The following is a 22,466-nucleotide window of genomic DNA, read 5'->3' as shown; positions in this document are numbered from 1 at the left end:
AAGATTGGCGGCATTACCTTCCATGGGTAGCCTTATCTCTGTATTCCACGCCTTTTGTTGTCTTCGGTGCCCGATGACAATTGGAAACTTTTCTACCTTTGCACCCTTCCGATCGCACGATACAAAGTAGCTTCACCACTGCAAGGGAAAGTGAGCAGATTCTCTTAATCACCGCGAGGCAGAAGCTAGGTCACAGCAACGACAGAAACTCTAGGTAACTAGGCAGATCTTGAAATTTCCGCCTCCGAAAGCGCGAAGTGTGCAGCTCGCTGCTGCCAAAATAAGTGCGAAACAAGCGCGCCAGTGATTCAAATTTGCATCAGCCAATAGGAGCGCTCTCTGCCCACCACGTGACTGCAGTAATGAATCGCGACGCTAGTTCTCCCTTTTCGCGCTCGCTTTTGTTGGTTTTACTTTTGCGTGAGGAAATACAGCGCTGCGGCTATCAGAACATCAGATCTCTAGTGTTTACGGTGATACCAAGATGGCGGCAATGCTTCGACGGAAAGCCGCGCTGAGCGCAGCATCGCTGAGCGAGCTGCGCCGCCACTCTACAAAGCAATGACATTGCACAGTGCAGTGTCCTTCCTGATTCAGGTGTGCCATTGAGTGCCTGCACAGATGGCCCCGTTTTGCATGTCAGAATCCCAGACCATAACTTCTTCGCTACCCTCCTGACACTTCGTGTCATATGGCAAATCAGTTAGTGTAATAGTCGTGCCCTTCTCTCTCTCTTTCTTTTTTTTTTTGCAGCCATGAGATTCGGTCAGAAATATGCCATTTTGTACAAGTTGTTATAGCTGGTGATATACAGTATGTCCCAGCTATATCATGCAGCAAGATTTAAAAATGTGCAAATGCCACGTAGGTGGACAGAACCAAGGTGATGTTGTTTGCCGTTGCTTGGAGATACTCAGATTATTTCTTGTATTTTGCCTAATTACATAATTAGTCTTAATTAATTTAACAACCTCCCAAATATGATTACATGAAAAGTGCCAATGAGAAAATTGTAGAGCAACATGGAAAACTCCCGACACAGCTTTCTGTTGCTGTGTTTTTCCGAGCGTGAAAGAAGCCTGCGAATACACGCAAAATTGCTGCGCAACTGGCCGCTCAAGGCACTTTGCGTGATAAGGTGGTTTAACTACCTTTCTTCCGATTCTACCTTCATGTAGCAATGCAGAGACGGCGTTGAAATTTAGTACCTGCACCTAGGCAGTTGCCGTACAGCGCTATCTGTGTGCCCTCACAGCCAACGTACTTTCTACACTGGACAAGAATGGCCCGCTCTAAAGCGCGGCAGTTGGGTCCATTGCATTCTTTTTCCAGGTGCAGATGGCGAGTTGACACACTTTGTCAGCCAGTGGTAGACTAACTGCGGAGTGCCGTTCCTTCTTGCACACTGGTCAATCTTACTTCTTTCCCTGTAGCAGGTGGACAACATATTTAGCATTAGCAGGTAGTGAATGAAGAAAAAAGAGAGAGAGTAGGCTCTTACCAATATATTTCATCTTGTCCGGAAATGGCGAGCTGGATGAAGAATCGTTACAATATCTGGACCCGGCACGTCTATACAAAATGAAACTGCCGTATAAATGAGCTGGCATGCAGAAAAAGGTTCGGTTGAATTAAGTTGTAGATTTTGCACCCCCAAAGCTAGTGGACGCAAACCGCCGGGCTTGCAAAAGAAGACAAAAGGGCCCACACTTGAGTTTCGGCTACGAGACACGTCATATAGAGTGGGGAATTTTGGATTAATTTAGGGAGTCAGACCTCCTTTTTGTGCACAGACGTGCTGACTTTAGAATTTGGAAAACACTCCATGGGAAAAAAAAATTAACATTACAATTTGGCAATGAATACTACTAAAAATTGTTTGGGTATTCAGTGTGTTGAGTGTTTGTTTAACGTTCATAGACTTTCTTCTGTAGAGGTGCAGTGAACAAGGACACTGCTCTTTAGTCGCAACAACAACGATTTGCACCGCAGACAAGCAACAATGTTTATGAAGTTTATTTATGAAATATGCATGTAAGAGCTGTCGAAGATTCAGTTGCCGTTTTACGCTGGTTCTATCAGTTGGTGACGCTGCTACGAGGGTTGATCCGTATAGTCGAAGGGTTCAAAGAATGGGCCATACAAAATCACTCGGCGACTCTATTTATCGTTTTCTAGATTGGTTCTGCCATTAACCATACGCAAATAAAAAATTTAGGAAAATATTTATATATCTATACGACAATCTAAACGTGCACTAAAAATCGGGCATTTTACGATAAAATCATAAATCATGGCAGGTATGCATGCACAAAAATTTAGTACATGAGCTTTTTTTATTACTTTGCTCCCATAGGCTGCCGCGGCTGACTATCGAATGCTCGACCTTGTGCTCTGTAGCTGAGCATCAAAGCCCGCCATTGCACGTTACTTTCAGTGCCTGCACAATGAGTGATGTCAGCACCTTCAATATCGCATACAGGTAGCTTTGTATATGTGGCACTCACGAAGCGCCTAAGCAACGTGTCCATGCTTGTGTGCGTAGCTTGCCATGAAGGCACACTCGTCGGCACCAGCTTCTCTGTCATAAGAGGCCTTGTGTGGGGAAGCTGGCTACCACGAATCACTTCATTTCTTAGTCGACTGCACGTTGGGTACCTATGTGCTTCCAAGAACATGCAGGTAGCCGATTACATTGGACACTAACATTCTTTCGGGATGCGTAATGTCTCGCGTGTGCGGTCATTTTTGGAAGCTCATCATAATTTCAACCAGAGCGACTCATGAATTTGGATCTCAAGCCTGTAAAAAAAAGCAGCACAGCATGTCCTAAAATAGCCGAGTACAATCAAAGTATATATATTATATCCAAAATTCCTTTTTCAAAAAAATCACGCTCATTTGAATTGATATTACATTTTTTACAACACATATTCAATCAAGCGTTCTTGGAGATATGGTGATATTTTTTAATTTTTAAATCAAAAAAAGCAAGGAAGTTAGCCGTTAATATTTGATATAAAGCTCGCTTCTGTTTCCGTTTTCAAGGTGTTCTATTTGTTCCCATTGAGAGTTACGGTTTTTAATGAATCCTCTAGTCAGGGATACTTAGAAATTGACCACACAAAAGGATGAAATCATAAATGTTATTCCTTTCTGGAAGTTCTGGATGTCTAAAGTAGGCTGCCGCAGTGGCTTATTACCTGTGACGTTTTGCTGCCAATCGTGAGGTCGCGGGCTCGATTTCCAGCCTCATCGCATGAGGGGAAGAGGACACGATGCTTCAGTACTTCAGTGCAGCAGAGCCAAGGCTGCATGATCCGCAAGCGCAGAGTCTTGCGCAGTGAGATGCAGTGCCACAGTTCGGGACCCGTTAGATGACTACACGACCTTGACAAGTGGTCTTTGTCGGCAGGTGTTTACTTGGATGCTTCTCTGCAGGTCACAGAGTGGTTTATTGTGCAATATTGCTTCATTCTTTAATGAAATCTTTATTGAGGCTCTACGATACTGAAAATGGAGTTGTTGAGTTGTTTGAATAAAAATGTGCAAGGAACAAGAACATTCATATAAGACAGTTAATGGAATGCCGACCAAAATTATTTTGTTGAAGGTGGTCCATTAACTGTCTTTCTAATACATGCTGACCAGACGAGATGTCGTCCCATCATTGATTTCTGACAAAAAAATTTGTGCAACGCTCCCGTACAGACATTAATTTGCATTTAAGAAGTACCAACAATTGTTGGCTTTGATAGTGGCTAAATTCATACGTGTAGTTGGCACAGCCACAACACCGCGGAAGATTTTCTCCTGGGTAGTGCTTCGTCTTTCACCAAAAATGGCATCTGCAGACTTGTGGTATTGTTCCAAGCTGCTCTTTTACACAATAGGAATAGTTTTGAACAGGATTGGTTTTGAACAAGCTTGGTACAGTGCAGAAAGAGTGCAATAAATGTGCACAAATCCTAATTAAGAAAACGGCTGCACTTGCGAATGTCAGTGAGCATACTGTGTACAAGTGGATGTTTCAAGCGGGATCAAGAGAAGGCGCCACCATCCCTTACAACACGCTGGTCGAGTGGTACTTCTGAACCTTCCGCTTCTGCCGTCTCTGCAATCCTCCTTCTCCTCTGTTTCTAAAATTTCATGAAGACATGACGTTTTGTTGTCAGAGCGAATGTAGACCGAATTTTCTACCTCTGCTATCACAACAGCTGATCTCGCTGCTTATTTGCAGTAGTGACAGATGCTGTCGTTGCAACCCTCGCCGCTAGCCGATGACAGGGCATGGAAGGGAACCTGTGTTCGTCCTCCTGATTGGCGGAAGAAGCTTATAGCTTCCACAGTGCTGCATGCAACTACTGAAACAGAGTACTGCTACTGCGTCTGTCTTATTCTGCATGTTGCTTCTGAATGTTAAACCTATAATATACTCTTAAATGAATCTACCACACCGATAAGCCTAAAAGGACATAGACATTAACGTGCGACAAAAGAATTTCCCAAGCGACTCGAAATCACGAACCCTCCAATCGCCTATACTGCGTATCCATCCAGTATGTAGTTCCTGTTGAAACATCCAGTATGGGCATAATCGTCGGATCGACCAAATTAATGTAGTTCAATGCTGGAGCAAATGCATGCACTAAAGCCTTTTCTTTCTTTTAATTTTGCGCAGGTGATCACTCCATCGCAACCGGAGCAGTACGAAAACAACTGAAAACTCCTCAAGGCTGGTCCAAGGCATTTTGAGAGAGCAAACGCATCTCGTGCATTTCCAAGTTGCTGCTGACTGAAGGGCCATTGCTCTGCAGCATGTCTTTTTTTTTTTCAATAAAAGCAAGGAGGGATGTAGATTTATGTGCATGTGGGAGGTGCAGAGGTCGTTTTTTTTTCTTCTTTTTTTGTGTATGTCCAGCAGATGGAATTGTGGCAACCTTTAAAGTGCCTCTGCAGCATGTTTGGTGGTGTAAAATGCTATTAGAAGATAATGACTTCATGAAGGAGTACATGTTAGTCGTGCTATGTTTATATACTTCACTATTTGTTGTTTACAAAAATAAATTACACAATAGATTTCTATTCACAGAGCTCTGTGGCTATTCACTAGCTGATGCCAAAGATCTTGCCACGGAGGTAGTCTTGCTTGGCACTTGGCTCAGCCAACTTCATTGAGTTCCACTCGTAAAACGGCACCTGCCGACAGCAAATGGGGATCACTGTGTAGGTAAGCAGCGGCACAAAAATACACGACATGATCCCCCTTCTCTAGAAAAGAAAGTAGGTACACGTTCATTAATTTGAAAAGATGAGGTTTAGTGAAATGATGAGTGAAAAGATGATGTTTCTTTAGTGAAATGCACCAAAGGGCATGAGATTGTTTTTATTCATGAAAAGACACTATTGCCAGAACAGTTACATTTGTGACTGGCAGGAGGCTACTCCAAAGAAATCTGATTACACGCATGACACAATCGGCAACAATGCACTCTGCCATCAAGACAACTTGAGAAACAATATGGCAGCCCCCCAAACAGGGTGGCAAATGGCGGATGAAACTCTGCAATTCTTCAGTCTTAAAACACTGCACAAACTACAGACACAACTGAAGTGCCACAAGTTGCTGGCTAAAGCTCTTTTAAAACTCTTTTAAAGTCCAGTTTTAAACTCCATGCCCCCATATGCTCCATATGGGGCATGGAGCTTTTTTATATGGAATACCACGTGATCATATCATTATGAATACAGGGTTTTGCATTTCTCCAATGGAGATTCTGGCAATAATTCTCAAAGAAATTAATGCAAAATTTCCCGTCTATCTGTGTTTTTCCAAAAGTCGCAGTTTCGCCTGAAAGGCGAAGCATCGATAGTGATAGCAAACTAGTGGACAGCTATACGAAGTAAGGATAGTAGTTTTATCAGTCGTATAAACTTGTAAACATAGGTACACTAAATTAACAAGCTTGGTGCCGTGCGCACAAGCAAACATGAATGTATCTCAGTGATCACCACGGAAACTCGCCGTCAAAACACTGAAATGAGTCAGCGCCCCAGCAGCAGCGAGCGAATTGAGCTTCATGCCGGCGCTCACATCAACACGATGGTAGCCATGAAAACACGGGGAGGGTGGACTCTGCCCCTGCCGCAGATGGCTTTCAAGATACAGCCGCACGGGCAGGCGCGCTTGCAGTGCAGAACGCGAATAATTGACTTATTCAAATTCGTTGTATTCAAGTTCGACTGGATTCCTCTCGTGAAAGCTACAATTCGTGAGAGCGATAGTCGATACTACACAATTTTAACGACATACTACTAGTAATGTCGCTTCTGCACCTTTTCTTACTTGACAAGCCTGCTTTCACAGCAGTTCACTTTGCTAATGCAAAAGCATAATTTACTAAGACATTTTAACTTACGCACCTTGTTAACGCAACATTGTTAAGAGACGGGCAGCAAGGAAAACGAAGAGGTTCAATGGCGAACTTTCAATGTAACTATGTATTAGGAGTGCTGAAACACACAAATCAGGTGCAGTGCAGTTTTGTGGGTGGAACTTGTACTGAATTTTCGGGTTGTAGCCGAGTGTTTCCCCGCAGCAGCTTCTCTTCGATGATGAAGCACCAGGTATACGGACCACTGGAGCACTAGTCGTTTCATCGTCTAAGAAAATATGGCACTGAGGCAAGCGCAGACAGTCAAAGAGAGTTGTGCTTCTAAAGCGCTGAACAAGGCAGGTTAACAAAGCGACACTCGAAAATGACTGACAGCTGTACAATGCAGTTAACCTAAATGCTGAAGATGCATAAAACTATCAACAGTTCTTCATACGGCCAGGTCATGTTAACAGTTGCACTACAGCTCTATCACTTCTTCTGAAGATTTGACAATGAAGAGACCTTTTATTTTTTTACTGAAAAGCAAGAATTGCACTTACCAGAACCAGCTGATAACCGAGGATCTCGAGGTGCCTTATTTTAAGTTGCTGGTAACCCGTAATCTGAGGGTAGTTGTCGCAAAAGCTCTTCTCTCCCAGCACGAGGACAGCGATCCTGCATTAGTAGTGTGCATACAATTGATAGCACATTGATGACTGCGGACTAGACTCGAGACATTGCATTGCTAAAAAGGATATGACAGATAATATTAGACTTTACTGAACATCATTCGTCGTTTACATCTAGAATAACATTAAGTATGGTCATCGAAACGTTCCATATATTGAAAATGAATAGAATGCGGTAGGACCTCGTTAATGCAAAGTCTGCTGAACTGTCTAATAATGTTACACCATCTTCTGAAAAGGCGTATCTACGAGTTGCCCGAAATGAAGACAAAAAAAAAATACTGATAAAGATACTCAACTGATAGTAACGCTACTCTTCTCAAGAATTGCTGTGGATGATAATAAAGTGCAGTGACTACTTCTGTCAAGGAGTGGCACTGCCATCCACTTTCTTGTCGAGGTAGGGTGTTCAGTAGAGGAACGTTTTAGAATACGGGGGTGGGAGCATCCATGCTTGAAACCTCTGCGGGCCATCACTCGGGCATGCGCATGGAGGTAAATGATGCTGTTTTGATATCGTATGTCGACTTCTGTTAATTCAACCCTGACAGGTCTGACGAAACCGATCAAATTATCTGGCAGGTTGAATTAAACAAAATTTTTTTAAAAATCTAAACATGCAGCTGGTTTACTTGGCAGTATTTGCCCGATTCTAACATGCCCCCAAATGAAACACATGCTCGTTTTCAATGTGTAGAAAGCAGAAAACTAACATAGAGATAACATTAAAGCTTCTAAACAAAGTATAAATCTAATGCGCACCCAATTATTCAAGAAGAAAAATAGGCAAGTGTCTTAATATGTGTTGAGCAGTGGCGGCATGTTTCCTAAAGTCAAGCCTCACCTTCATAGAGAAAAAAACGCCGCAAATGCAGTTTATGGTCCAATTTTCTTGTTACAAAAAACAAAAAGCGAGCGCATTACAATTGAGAAAATACCGTAATGAGAAATTGTGAGCTATTGTTATTGCTGAATAATATTCCTAGGGCAAGCCGAAAATAAGTGTTTTCGACGGGAGATGACATGTGTTCAAGGCATTCACTGTCCCCTAAGCTCAGCCTAGACAGGCGCGGCAACTAAAGGGGTTGATTGTGGTCACTACAGGGGACTTGTGTGCTGACTGGTCACGTTTGAATTGACCAGCGAAGGCCAATTTTAGGTTCGAAATAACAATGTCTGGGCCCATAAAAATGCATGGGTGCTGGCCAGGACTTTCGGTCACGATCGAATTAACCAGAGTCTAATTAACGGAGGTCTACTGTATATCAATATACCTATGTAATGCGACATGAGCTCGGGCCCTGCTGGTGCAGTTAGGTGCGGTAAAAGTGGCGTAAATGCACGCATTCATAGCGCCCGCTGTATGCCCTTTCAGGAAATATAAAGATGGCCCTAGCAGTGGCAGCCAGAATGCGGTGCTGAAGGCATTCTTTTCTCAACTATCTTTGCAGCTCCCATCTACATTAGCAGTGTTTGTGGCTTTCACCTTTACTATATTTCAAAACTCTCGAATTAACTTGCATACCTTTCAGAATGATGTCATTTCTGTGCATTCTAGTCTATGCGAATAGTTATTCTGTCCTTAAAGGGCCTCCACCAGGCTCAGGCATTGCAAACGGAAAAGTGCGGCGTGTACATCACGCAGTGCTGATCATGTCTGCAAAATATTAGGTATATAACACGCCAAGTATAAGAACACCTGAAAATTCAAAACAAAAGCCCATGCACCCTTCTTATTGGTGTCTGTGGCAACAGGTTGAAGCCATTTTGGAATTATGTATATTTAAGATGAATTAACAAGAGCCCATAGCGGTGGAAAAATGCATGGGACTTGAAGGGGCGGAATTTTTCATAGGTAGATGCACAGTTATGGTGGGCACTCGGGGAATCCATTAAAGCAACGCGTGTTGTGGAACGAGAGGCCATGAAGGAACACCTTGACATGGAAGAAAGAATAGCAACTTAAACAGGCCAAAGCAGAGGACGAACAGTGGTCAATCGACAACCGGAAAGAAGTCAAAGTCAGCTGAACTTTGTAAATTACCCCCAATTTTATACTCCGGTTTAATTAGTCATGACAAGCTGGATGCGTATTTAAAGAGGTTTGAGCCCGCAGCGACTCATTGCAAGCGCCATGAGGAAAAGTAGGCCAATGGCTTAGTCTGTTCCCGAGTGGAGAAGCCTTGAAGGCCTTCAGTCGCCTGTCACCAGAAGAGAGTCCATGAGAAAGAGTCCAATAAGAGAAAACTAGCCATGCTCCAGAGGTTTCTTTTTAGGGCCGAAGGCTGCCATCATAATTTTCTAAAAAGCAAGCTGCAAGACGGCAAAACTAGGAAACAGTATGCTACAAGACTGCTGCAATTTTTTTTCCCATGGCTGGAAATGTCCAATAAAAAATTTAGAGGAAGCCTAAGCTTTGCCTTTAAAGGGCCCCTAAACCACCTCAGATATTTTTTGAACATTTTGAGTAAATATGCGCATCGAGTTCAGAATGCCGTCACGATCAAAGATGCCAAACGCTGCAGCGCTACGCACCACGGATGCGTCACAAAATTAAAAAAAAAAAACGCCGTCCTCCTCTCGTGGCCTTTCCAGTATCCCCAGCGGTCGTCACGATGTCAGCAGGCTGAATCTGGTGAGGTCAACGTCGGGGACGATGCCCATTGGTCGAACAAGAACCTACGACTTCCGGTTTGTCTGCTAGCAGGTACGCGCGCTCCCTGCTCTTCCTTGTCGTCGCTTGTGCGTCCTTGCGAATCGGCAATTACAGCCCGCAATGCAAGTGCCAAATCGCTCGCGTTCCAACACAGTTGTGCTTAGCGATCTGATTAGCTGCGCGAACAGAGTGCGACAGTGTTGGCCTTTCTAGACGAGTGCACAACACAGGGTCTATAGCAGCACGCTTCGCATGAACACGGGCCAGCACCGCAGCAACAGCGGGTAGCCGAGAAGCGCCGAGTCCACGTCCCCGTTACCAGCACGGTAACTCGCCGCATGCTGTTTACAATTCGCGGGCCGCCGTTCAACGGCGGTTTTCATTGCGAACGGCGAGATTTCCTTGCCGTAGACAGGATGACACTGGGACCTATTTGTGCGGTAGCTTCATCGCCACCTCCGCCGATCGCTCGACGGCGCCGATATCGTCGCTAGGCCTATTCCGGCTCACTTCAAAGCTAAAACGGCGCTAAGGAATGAATTACCGACGCTCACAAGCCGCAATATTTTCTTACCATTGTTATCGCTCTTCGCAATAATTGTACCCAAAGAAGAAAACACGCTTGTATTAGCGGCGCCGTCGGCTGCGATGTGAGCACAGCCGAGCCGGTTGTCTCCCGTCGGTAGCCGTGCACGGCTGCAGCTGAGCTCGACAAGTATCGGAGCTCTCGAGTTCATGTTTAACGTTTGACAGTGGATATCGTTCTTCATAAAATGTACAATTTACGCATCACTTTATCCAGGAAAAATTATTTTGCTTGGAACAGAAGCTGCAGCCGATGTTTTCGTCGCCGGTGGCAGAGGCGCGCAGCTTCGCAGTCGTCCATTGGCCCGTTGATCGTGCCGCGGGCGGCGCGCCGGCCGAACTACCGTCTACTTTGGACACCTCTCGCGCGGCAGACGTTCTAGGGCACGGGAGGCCAGTTCGCCGTCGTGGACGTGCCTTAACCGGAAGTGGGAGGTGTTTTGAAAAGCGCGTTGGCGATGACGTATGTCACGTGACATTTGGAGCAGCACTCGGCGAGGAGGAGAGACCAGCGGACGAGGAGAGTAGCGAAGGAAAGAGCGAAATGAGCGAGGGCCGTTTTTCGATCATCAAACGCGTGTAACTCCGCTATTATGGCACCATTTCGAAAAATTCTCGCGGCTACGTGTTCGTTGTAGACTCACGCACAACTGCAACACCACAACTAAATTTAGACCTCTGGGTGGTTTAGGGGCCTTAAAAGTGGAATGTGATAGCATTCGAAGATCCCTGAATCCTACCTACCCGGGCGTGCCGCTGTTGGTATGGTAGAAATGCTAGAAAAGGGGTTTGTGTTTGAGTGTCCTCGTAACTGAATTATGTTTTCTCTTATATTCAAATTACAATCCGACACTATCATGTATGTAGGTTGTGGTTAAGTCGTACTTTACGATTTTTCTAACGGATTTTACTTTGAGAAATTCAATTTTGTTTACTAGTGCCTTGCGCCACGCGAAGGGCCTGTACGGTCGGGGTAGTTCGGGATGATTGTCTCTGCCAATGACGCCAGTGCGCCCATGCCGACACCGACGCCGGATTTTGTGCGACATGGGACCGTTAACACTATCATGTTAAAGGAAAAGGTCTTTGCATCCATGTGCAACTTTATTATGACTGAGCAGCTTTTGAATAATTGTCACAGTCAGCTGGTGCTCTTCCTACAGGGGAAGAACTGTATGACCTTTGAAGATGTGGCAGAGACCGCAGATCTCTTCTTAGAGGTGCAACAGGAACGAAACTTCTAGTTTTAATAGCGGAGCTGTTCAAGCCGGAGGTTGGTCCGTATAGCGTAGACCAGAAACTGTGCCTGGCGATGGCGTCACCGCGCGTTGACTAGCAACCACTTGGTACAGCTGCGCCTCGCTTCGCCACCGCTCTGCACCGCCGCGCCGAGCTGCTACGACCGCGCACCTGCTCCGTCTAGCCATGACGTCACTTCGCATTGCCTAGCAACCACATGTGCCTCGCTTCACCTAGACATGTCAACTCTTCGCCAGGCTGCGTCTTGAAGCGCATCATGCGGCCAAGCGAGAATCTGCGTGTCGGCGGCGAGCGGATCCGGAATACCATGCCGAAGCTGCAGCCGAGAAGAGGTGTCGTCGAGTCGAAGATCCCGAGTTTCGAGAACGCGAGAGTCTGCGTTTGAGTATCCAGCATCGTTTGGATAGCGACCCTGGCTGTAGCTTGGTCGATCACAAGCTCCGCAGTTTGCTCCAGCCTTGCACCACCAGTGCAAGCTGCACTCTTTTTTTTTCCAGAAGTCATAAAACATCAGTTACAAAAACCAAGATGGGAAGGGAATACACTTCCCCCAAGTCTCAACCCAGGTGTTTTGTTTGTGATCGACCTGGATACAGAGCACCTGATTGCGGCATGAGATCCTAGGAACTCTCATATAGTTAACCGTTGTTAACCAATGTTTCGAAATATGTTGCAAGATAGGCTGGCACCTGCGGCCGCCGGCCGCTGCAACGAGAACGACGAAGTGTGTACTGGAAAGCACGCTCCCCGAGTGTCAGCATAGATTTAAAAAAAAATAACACCGGTTTGCCAAGGCCTCAATTGCTAACTTCATGACATTTTCTGGTGGAGTTGCTGGGTAAATGATACTATCGCCCGAGACACAGCGTACTACTGACTCGTCGCCAGTGTGTAGTCCGACAGAGCTCACCCCGGTACACGTCCGTACCAGCCGTTGTCTTCAGGGGCTCCAGCCACAGCATGGTCTGCTACCTGATCCTACCAGGACGATGCATCAACCATCTATTGCTGCGCTTGCCGCACCGACGCAGATCCTTTTGCATCAGCCGCAAACACCCAATGTGTTCCACGGAGGTGCGCTTGAAGACCTCGAAGACTGGCTTGACCACTTCGAAAGGGTCGCCGAATTCAACGATTGGTCCCAAGAGCGCAAGCTGAGTAATATGTACTTCGCTCTCGGGGATTCCGAGACGTGGTTCGAAAACCACGAGGCGACACTGACATCGTAGGACGAATTTCGCCGGCAGTTAGTTGCCGCCCACACCAGCGCCGACAGAAAGGAGAGAGCGGAGTTGGCGATGCAGGCAAGAATTCAAGCCCCTAATGAGAGCGTCACTACGTATATTGAAAATATGGCTTGGCTCTTCAGACGTGCAGACGCTTCAATGCGCGAAGACAAAAAAATTTGACACCTAATGGAGGCGTAAAGCAGGAAATCTTTGCCGGCCTTATCCGCAACCCACCGACAATGCTTGCGGCTTTTCTCACTGAATCCGCTGCAATGGAAAGGGCACTACAACAGTGCACCAGGCAGTACAATCGAAACGTGACTGCAATTTCGAGTGGCGTCTCTAACGTGACACTAAGAAGCGCCGTCAGCGACCTGAGAGAATTAATAAGAGCGGTCATAAGAGAAGAGCTCTAAACAATGCAGGCGGTCGAGCCCCCGGTCGCGCGACTTTCTGTGGCAGAGATGGTGTGAGCCGAGATCAGGCAAGCCATCCAAGTTCCTGAACGCTTCAGCGCACCACAGCCGCAGGAGCAAGTTAGGATGACTTATGCGGAAGCCATACGACGTCCGTCGCTGTATAATACCTCAAACGTCGTGCGCACTACGGAACAGACAGAAGTCGGGTTCAGCAATCGTAATAGTATGCCGTTTATCAACGAGTCCAGGTCAAGAAAGAGTGATGTCTGCCGCGCTCCTGACCACAGTCCGCTCTGTTTTCATTGCGGCATATGTACAGGACGTATTCCTACTGATGCGTGGGTCTCCATGGGTTCTCTCCGAATGCGCCGCGTCCACGACCTGGTGAGCGTCCGGTGGAGATCGAGAGCTTTCTGGCAAGTCGTCCCAATTTCTTCGAACAGCCAAGGCACGAGCCTCGCTCTTCGTCACCAGCTCCGTCACGATACCGGTTGCCAAGTCCTGCCTTCCGTCGAGACGCCCTTAGGCGCCGTTCACCCAGCCCTGCAAAACCGGGAAAACTGAGTTCAGAGACCTCCGAAGGTGAGGCCGCTGACGCCGAGTGTACCGAATATCCTCCATTACGACACAAGCGACGACGGCAACGACAAGACCGGCGTTCAAACGCACTCAGGTGATCCAAAGCACGTCGTAACATCAGATATACCGGTCAGCATAGACGACAAAGAAGTCACAGCTTTAGTCGACACTGGCACGGACACCTCTGTTATGAGCCGAGAACTTGCGGCTAAACTGAAAAAAGTTTGCACGCAGCGGACTGGGTCGCAGGTCCGTACTGCCGGAGGACACCTTTAAATCCCATGGGCAGGTGTACAGCACGAGTGAATATTCGTGGCTTTATGTACATCGGAGATTTCATTATCCTGCCGAGTTGTTCGAGAGAGTTGATCCTTGGAATAGACTTCCTGCAGGCTAATGGAGCCATCATTAATTTGCAAGAGTCACGGGTAACGTTTTCGACGGCGCATGCCATAGGAAGCAACAAGTACGACAGTCATGACAACGCCTTGCGCATCGTCGACGACAATGTCACGTTACCGCCGAGGAGTAGCGTATTAGCCCTTGTAACCTGCGACGCGTTCTACAACAATGAGGGCATTGCCGAGGCAAACATTCCGTTGCTGCTCGAACGGTACATCTGCATAGCTCGAGGCCTTGTTCAGTTGCAGAGCAAACATTCATTAGTTCTTTTGACGAACTTTAGCAACGAGTTTCAGCACGTCCCTCAAGACACGGCTCTCGCCTTCCTCAACGAAAGTGCGGACTTCTCCGACGTCGGCACTTTAGAGGTGACTTCACCAGACGTGACAGATGCTATCACGCTTAGCAGCCGCATTCACATTAACGCCGGTTTGTCGGAACAACAGAAGCAACGACTATTAGGCCTCGTGAACGGATTCTCTAGCTGCTTCTCTACAGAATCTAAAGTTCAGCGCACCTCTGTTTCGAAACACCGTATTTTCACAGAGGAATCGGCGCGCCCAGTTCGTCAGCATCCATATCGTGTGTCGCCAATGGAAAGAGAGGCGATTAAACGCCAGGTTAAAGAAATGCTGAGCAATGACGTGATTCAGCCTTCGACAAGCCCGTGGGCGTCCCCCGTCGTTCTGGTAAAAAAGAAGGACAATACACTACGCTTCTGTGTTGACTACAGACAGCTTAACAAAGTCACCAAGCGCGATGTTTACCCCCTGCCAAGGATTGACGATGCCTTGGACCATCTACGTCATGCCCAGTTCTTTACCTCGTTAGATCTTAAGTCAGGGTACTCGCAGATCGAAGTCGAAGAGTGCGACCGCAAGAAAACTGCATTCGTGACACCTGACGGGCTATACGAAATTAAAGTCCTCCCATTCGGCCTGTGGTCCGCTCCCGCCATGATTCCAGCGAATGATGGACACTGTACTCGCTGAACTGAAGTGGCAGACGTGCCTCGTCTACCTGGACGTCGTCGTCGTGTTTTCAAGCACGTTCGATGAACACCTGGCACGGCTGAAGAGCGTTCTTGATGCTATCCGGAAGGCAAACCACACCATCAAGCCTGAAAAATGCCACTTTCGTTTTCAGGAACTCAGGTTTCTGGGACACGTGGTCAGCACCCAGGGCGTTCGGCCAGATCCTGAGAAGTTGGCTGCCGTTGCTGAGTTTCCTCGTCCTACAGATAAGAAGGCTGCTCAGAGGTTTTTAGGACTCTGCGCCTACTACCGTAGTTTCGTTGAAGGTTTCTCAAAAATCACTGAGCATTTGACGAGATTAATACGCTACGATTTGCCCTTTCTGTGGACGGAAGAACAAGAACAGGCTTTCACAGAATTATGCAAACGACTGCAAATAGCTCCGGTGCTCGCGCATTTTGATGATGATGCTGAAAGTGAAATCCACACAAACACCAGCAACATTGGTCTCGTTCTTGTTCAGTGGCAAGACGGTACGGAACGTGTAATCGCTTACGCGAGCCGTAGTCTCACAAAGGCAGAGGCTAACTACTCAACCACTGGAAAGGAGTGTTTAGCAGTCGTTTGGGCCATCAGTAAGTTTCGACCCTACCTGGCCGGCCATTTCGAGCGGTCAGCGACCACCACTCAACCACTGGAAAGGAGTGTTTAGCAGTCGTTTGGGCCATCAGTAAGTTTCGACCCTACCTGGCCGGCCATTTCGAGCGGTCAGCGACCACCATTCACTTTGTTGGCTTGCCAATCTCAAGGATCTATCAGGCCGCCTCGCTCGTTGGAGTCTCCGCCCACAGAAATGCGACATAACTGTCGTCTACCGATCTTGACGAAAGCACAGCGACGCTGACTGCCTGTCACGTGCTCCAATTCCACTGACATCATCAGATTTGGAGCAAGATTTACCATTTCTTGGTGTCATTGACACAGTGCGGATGGCTGACCTACAACGTGCAGACACAGACCTGCTTGCTCTTATCCAGTATCTTCAAGGAGCTGACGTTGTTGTCCCACGCCCGCTGTCACGAGGACTGACATCGTACTGCCTGCGGAGCAATGTACTTTACAAGAAAAACTTTGAAAACAGTCAGGAAACGTTCCTTCTCGTCGTCCATACGGCATTGCGCCAAGAAGTTCTGCAGGCATGTCACGACGACCCCTGTGCCAGACATTTAGGCTTCACCAGAACACTAGCGTGCATACGCCAGTGATACTACTGGCCACGGCTATTTTCGTCTGTTCAGCACTATGTAAAAACCTGTCGTGACTGCCAGAGGCGTAAAGTACCACCCGTCAAGCCTGCCGGTCTGCTCCAACCTCTGGACCCACCTCCAGCGCCGTTCCAACAAGTGGGCATGGATCTCCTAGGTCCGTTCCCTACGTCATCTTCGGAAAAAAAATGAATAATCATCGCAACCGACTACCTAACCCGTTACGCTGAGACCAAAGCTGTGCCCCGGGCAACCACTGCTGAAGTCACCAAGTTTTTTGTCCTCAACATTGTACTGCGCCATGGTGCACCCGCTGTCCTCATTACTGATTGCGGTGCAGCATTTACTGCTGATTCAATAGCACAGCAACCATCGGAAAACCACGGCTTATCACCCCCAAACTAACAGATTGACAGAGCGCCTTAACAGAACACTGGCCGATATGCTCTCGATGTATGTTTATGTAGAGCACAAGACATGGGACGAAATTTTGCCATACGTGACATTTGCCTATAATATAGCTCTGCAGGAGACCACCCAGCTCACCCCATTTGAACTTGTCTACGGACGTTGCGTCACGACACCTTTAGACGCCATGCTTCCAGTAGAGGACGGCACCACGACAAGTGAGGGCGCTGATGACTTTATCCAGAAAGCAGAGGAAGCTTGCCAGCTTGCTCGGAACCGCATCCGCAGCCAGCGGAGTACCGACGCCTGTCGTTACAACCAGAGCCGACAGAATGTCCAGTACAACCCCGGCGACAACGCGTGGGTGTGGACACCTGTCCGTCACCGTGGGCTCTCCGAGAAACTATTGTGACAATACTTCGGACCATACGAGGTTGTGCGCTGGCTTAGTGATGTGAATTACGAGATCCTGCCCCAAAGCGTTGATCCTCGCTTGAGCCGACGACGTCCCCGCCCCGAAGTTGTACACGTAGTACGGATGAAGCCGTACTACACCCGCGAGTGAAGTGCACCTTTCAAACCCTTCGCCGTCCTATGTAGTGTTGTGGTTATCCTTAATTTTTGTGACCACATTTGCCATTAGAGTTGTCCTACCACCTTATGCGCTTTATTTTATCCAGCCGACCGGGACGGTCGCTTTTGAAAGGGGAGAAACTATGCGAGATAGGCTGGCACCTGCGGCCGCCGGCCGCTGCAACGAGAACGATGAAGTGTGTACTGGAATGCGCGCTCCCCGAGTGTTATCCTAGATTTAAAAAAAATAATAATAACACCGTTTTGCCAAGGCCTCGATTGCTAACTTCGTGACAATATAAGAGTTTCAGTTAACGAGGGTTTTTTCCTGGATCGGTGCCAACTCCATGTGTTTTTCACCTCTTATCTTGGAATACTTTTGCACCTAGCTCCGTATATCAACAAAACCGCCACGCTGAGTTGGTATTGCAGGTCGATTATTTTTTGAGATACGAGCACTTTCGCAATATTTTGCATAATTAGGCTTTGGACATGTCGTTGTCTACTTGCAACAGCGTTTGCTTGGCACTGCACAAGGATCGCTGTTGCCCGTAGACGCCCAATGTGCTGGTTGCCGAGTTGCACAATATCTTGCAAAAGTGATCTACCGAAAATACCGCTCCCAGTATAATGAGATCTTGCAAAAAATTTTGCAGCCACGGGCACCTATATTTTGAAAGGCTCTATGTGGTCTATGCGAGGTCAGGGGCTTATATTATAGTGAATTCGCTAATCTCAAAACTCCGTTTATTTCGAAAATTTCCCCGGTCTTTAAAACTTTCTAGTGAAGAAGGTTTTACTTTATTTCTCCTGTATTGTTGTAAAGCATGCGGGGCATAATGTGAAGCCATTTCTGAACTGGCGATTCGAAGACGACGACGTCCTGTATCGTGCCACCAGAAGATAAATCAGACACATCTGAATCTGCCAATGACTAAAAACAAGAGAAAAACATTGGCAGTACTTTAAGAACATGCAGCGCAATGGCTGCACATCAGTTGCTGGTGTTACAGGGAGAAATGTTCTGCCACACTGTCTCTGTCTAGAGGGATACTGGAAGCAACATGCTGGTTGCGCTCCATTCACTGGTTCCAGATGTAGCCCTTACAGCCACCATTTTGTTGGTCGATGGCAGAAATAGAGATTCACTTGCCATATTTCTCAGGAAAAGTGACAGTCGAGTATACGACTTCACCTCCCTACGGTGTCGGGCAACATCTGCACATCAAACTTATGGCTCTGGCCAGTCACCCTTGCTCCTCAGCACAATAGTACAGTGGAATCTCGATGATACGATCACGGCTAATACGAATTTCCGGATGATACGAATTTTTCTGCGGTCCCGGCCGAGCCCTATTACTTTGCAACGTGCTAGAGAACGGTTGTTACGAATCGATTTTCGACCCGCGTCGGTTGATACGAAAAAACGGCACCCCACCGACGGCCGCGAAAGAGAACAGCGCGCAGTCACGTGTGTTTTCCCTTTCTCTTTTGGTGCGGAGGCGCGGACCCAGCGCTGGACAGCGCGGAAGCCGCGACTGGGCGCGAGGAGTTTGAAGCGGTGGCGCTTTTGTTGCTCTTCCTGTCTCTTCGCTCACTGCGGCGGCCGCGCGTGGGGAAGCGCGGCCGCCGCAGCAAGCGAAGGTTCGTGCGGTCTATCGCTTCAACGGAAACTGAGCGGCGTAAGCACAGCGCATACAAAGGTCAAAGCCGTGTGGAGATCGCTTTCAAGATACAGTGCGCGCGACAACACCGACAGCCGGCACAGGCGCAAAGTACAAGAACGCATTTGTTGGCAGAGTAGAAGCCGCACACAACACAACTTGGGAGGCGTCAGCGAATCGGAAGTTAGCGACTAATGATGCACCGACAGCAAGGTGGGCTTCAATAATGGGTGTGGAACTCCTAGCTCACTTCTGGCCGACTAAAAAACCCAGGGACATCGACCGATGCCAATGACCATTAAATTTGGGAACCTGCAATTAACTCGGCAGTCTTTTTGTCAAGAACAATAGAACGACAAGACATTGAAAGCCTGTAGGAAAAATATGGGCACAGTAATTCCTGACAAAAGCTACTCTCCTCACTAGCAGAGGCGCTGTCACACAGTGCACGTGTAATGTGTTTGGCTCCCACTGGTGGCAAGTTTTTTTTTGTCAATTTTAATTTCCATCTTTTCTTATTATATTTCTACATTTCAGTTAAAAGAACAGTTGCCTTGCCTTATGCTTTTCCTGGCTCCATCGTCTGTCGGCTACATGTGGTAGTCACTAATAAAAAAAGGCTCAGTTTTGCCTGTGAACATTGAAGCACTGATAGCGATAGCAGATTATTATGCAATCACATGAAGTAATGTTTGTAGTTTTTATGGGCTGTACAATTTGCAGTCAACATTCGCTTACTAAATAAGCAAGTGCGTCGTGTTGTCACGTGCCCAAAAAAAAACATGAACAGCTGTCACTCATTGACTGCAAGCACTCGCTGTCACAACTCTGCTGTGATGAGGAGTGCCACCAGCAGCCTGTTTGTCCAAAAGCAAAACATTTCGTTCTGCCGTTCGTTTCACAATTTCAACAGTTCCGCATCTTTGAAACTAGGTCGTATGACCTACAGCACCAGGCATGTGAGAAGATAGCGTAGTACATGAACCCACCAATATTCTTGGCAGATTGGACAACTTGGGACACTGAGTACGTTCCACTGGTTATAAAGTATTATCAGAGTACTGGTGCCACTGGTTATGTGCACATTCTTGGCCAATCCCCGATAATAGGTACGTGCCACTGGGTCCAAATAGACAAGCAAAACAAGAGGCAAGAAGAAATTTAAGAATTCGGTTATGGAGAAGTGAACAAGTCTGCAACAGAAGCAACAGAGTATGGAGAAAGATGTTCAGTGAACAAAATGGGACCAGAGTGCGCACTGAGCAAGAATTGTTGAACTACATAAAAGTGAGAAAACTGAAGAAGTACTAGGCTACAGAGAAGTGAAGAAGTTGCCATCAAAAGCAGCCGAGTGTGTGAAAAGAATTTAGGTGAACAAAATGGGACCAAAGTATGTGCTGAGTGAGAAGCGCTGAGCTATGTTCAAGTGGAGAACGAGAAGTGAAGACATTGGAGTAAACATCAATGAAAACTTAGCTTATAGCCAATTCCCACATAATACGAGGGATCCGCCACTTTCTAGGCAACGTCACCACACCAGATGCTCCCGAGTCCTTCATGTCAGGAAGCCTAGTTTCTACTCCCCAATGTACCTTGCGTCACACTTTTGAGAAACAATCTATAACACAGAAATTGATCAACGATTTAAAGATTCTGTAATCTGCATTGAATAATACATCTCAAGCGAACAAAGTTTATATATTGCACACCCCTGTGAAATATATCAATAATTTGGAATAAGTCTTTTGCAAAGCCCTTGTAAACACTGCAACTAATCCACGTAAGCTGCAAATTGTTATACCAAATTTGTCCAGTTTGGATGCTCTAACAGATGCAGTTTACAGAACTGCAATATCTGTTTTGCATGCAGCGCTACATATTTGTAAACTTCATGTTTCTGTTTCTTCAAGCTAACCAATTTATGGCAATTTTTGCAAAACATTCAGGTCATGAATCGAAATTCTGTTTCCTATAGTCACTAGTGTCTCTCTAATGCAACAAATATCATTAAAATCAGTCCATGAAAAGCATTATCCCAGAAAAGCATTTCTGTATTTTACATGTACGGTATGGATGCTTACACGGCAACGGGTAAGAAAAAACTCAGACGAGAGCCATTTCGTAGCACCTGCGTATTCCAAAACGTCTTCTTTCTTTTTCTTTGCCTACACTGGCTGGCCGTGTTTATTTAACTTCTTTTTCTACATGTGGTGTTTGAATAGACGGCATCAGAGTAGGGCCTGAGCTAAAGCTTCTTCTTAGGAGCTGAAAATGATTATAACGAACTAAAAGCGAGCGAAATAAACTGCCGTATCTGCCTTTCAAAAGAAAATAAAGATTCTGGCTAGAATGTGCTAAAATGTTCCAAGCCCACTGCCTCAAAATTATCGGATGTATTTTATCTCAAGCAGGCAGTAGATGCTTTTGATCGACAGGTTAATCTAGATGTTGTCAGTCTTAGGTGCATTGGTGCTGACGTAGACTCTGAACCTTTCTGCTGGCTGCGCTTGCTTGTGGCAGCTGCAGGAATCGTAGGAACGGAGCCAACCAGTGTATCGTGACCTCGTGACGCATCTACCTGCTTGGTAAAGAAACCATGAATTGGTTCGTAGAAACAAGTAATATTGTAATAAATTATTCAGAATACTGTGACACTTACCAGTATTTTTTCAATGGTTTTGAAAGCTTAGGTCTTCATTTAAAGCAAAAAAATAAAAGCCAAGTCAACAATGTTATATCAGTAAACGTGTAAGAACTCTGTTGAGCCTACGTACCTTTTGTGAGCTGTACGTGAGGCTGCTGGAGCTTGGCTATGCGGCACCTTGCGGTGTTCCCCGCTGCTGCTGTTGAGTGGGACAGGTGCCTTTGAAGCGTCCAGCTCACAACACAGCTCTGGAAAAGACAAGCGATCAATTTAGTAAGATTCATGACCTCATGCCAAACACTGCTCACCACTTACATATTCACGAGGCCCACTGGGTTTAGAGGGGTGAAGGTTCAGCTAGTCACTAAATTGGGCTAGTCATTAGAATGGGCTAGTCACTATAAATGGCACTACACCACATAGCCCCATTGAGTCACTGACAAAAAATGTTTTAAAATCTTTATTTTGTGTTATGGTGCATTAATTTGCAGATAAATGTAGCTTTATGAGCTCTCTTCAGATGTGAGGTCTGGTTAAATTTTAACCGCCTGGGGTTATTAGAGTACTTTAGCATAGCATTACCATCCTACCGCCACCATTATTCATACTGGCTGCCATGACTGTGCATTCGCGGAACTTACCACGCTCTTGGAACTTGCTGTTACTGTGTGACAAGTTTACAGGGACGGCATGTATGAAACTGGGCAACACAAAGAAAAACTCCAGCAAAGAGGAGACAAAT

At 46.6% G+C, this 22,466-nt stretch overlaps 3 protein-coding genes across 4 annotated transcripts in view; 2 read left to right on the top strand and 1 right to left on the bottom strand.

Moving 5' to 3' along the window:
• Positions 1-5,093, top strand: part of LOC119455269 (cysteine dioxygenase type 1) — a 289,109-nt gene extending 284,016 nt beyond the window's left edge. The window contains exon 6 of one of the 2 annotated variants that reach the window (XM_049668673.1): positions 4,818-5,093. The gene's annotated coding sequence lies outside the window, so the exon portion shown is untranslated. The remainder of the gene's footprint in view (positions 1-4,817) is intronic. The other variant, XM_037716672.2, reaches the window with a different exon arrangement.
• Positions 1-5,093, top strand: part of LOC119455267 (cysteine dioxygenase type 1) — a 106,939-nt gene extending 101,846 nt beyond the window's left edge. The window contains exon 5 of the mRNA XM_037716670.2: positions 4,682-5,093. Coding sequence (XP_037572598.1) covers positions 4,682-4,723 — 42 coding nt within the window. The 3' untranslated portion in view covers positions 4,724-5,093. The remainder of the gene's footprint in view (positions 1-4,681) is intronic.
• The window catches only part of LOC119455266 (FAST kinase domain-containing protein 1, mitochondrial), a 38,190-nt gene continuing 20,584 nt past the window's right edge, over positions 4,861-22,466 (bottom strand). Inside the window, exons 6-8 of the mRNA XM_037716669.2 lie at positions 21,855-21,972; positions 6,938-7,052; positions 4,861-5,199 (exon numbers count right to left, since the gene is read on the bottom strand). Coding sequence (XP_037572597.1) covers positions 5,110-5,199; positions 6,938-7,052; positions 21,855-21,972 — 323 coding nt within the window. The 3' untranslated portion in view covers positions 4,861-5,109. The remainder of the gene's footprint in view (positions 5,200-6,937; positions 7,053-21,854; positions 21,973-22,466) is intronic.

This window comes from Dermacentor silvarum, chromosome 6, assembly GCF_013339745.2.
Source record: "Dermacentor silvarum isolate Dsil-2018 chromosome 6, BIME_Dsil_1.4, whole genome shotgun sequence".
Classification (NCBI taxonomy): domain Eukaryota; kingdom Metazoa; phylum Arthropoda; class Arachnida; order Ixodida; family Ixodidae; genus Dermacentor; species Dermacentor silvarum.
This window is presented reverse-complemented; position numbering and strand designations above follow the sequence as displayed.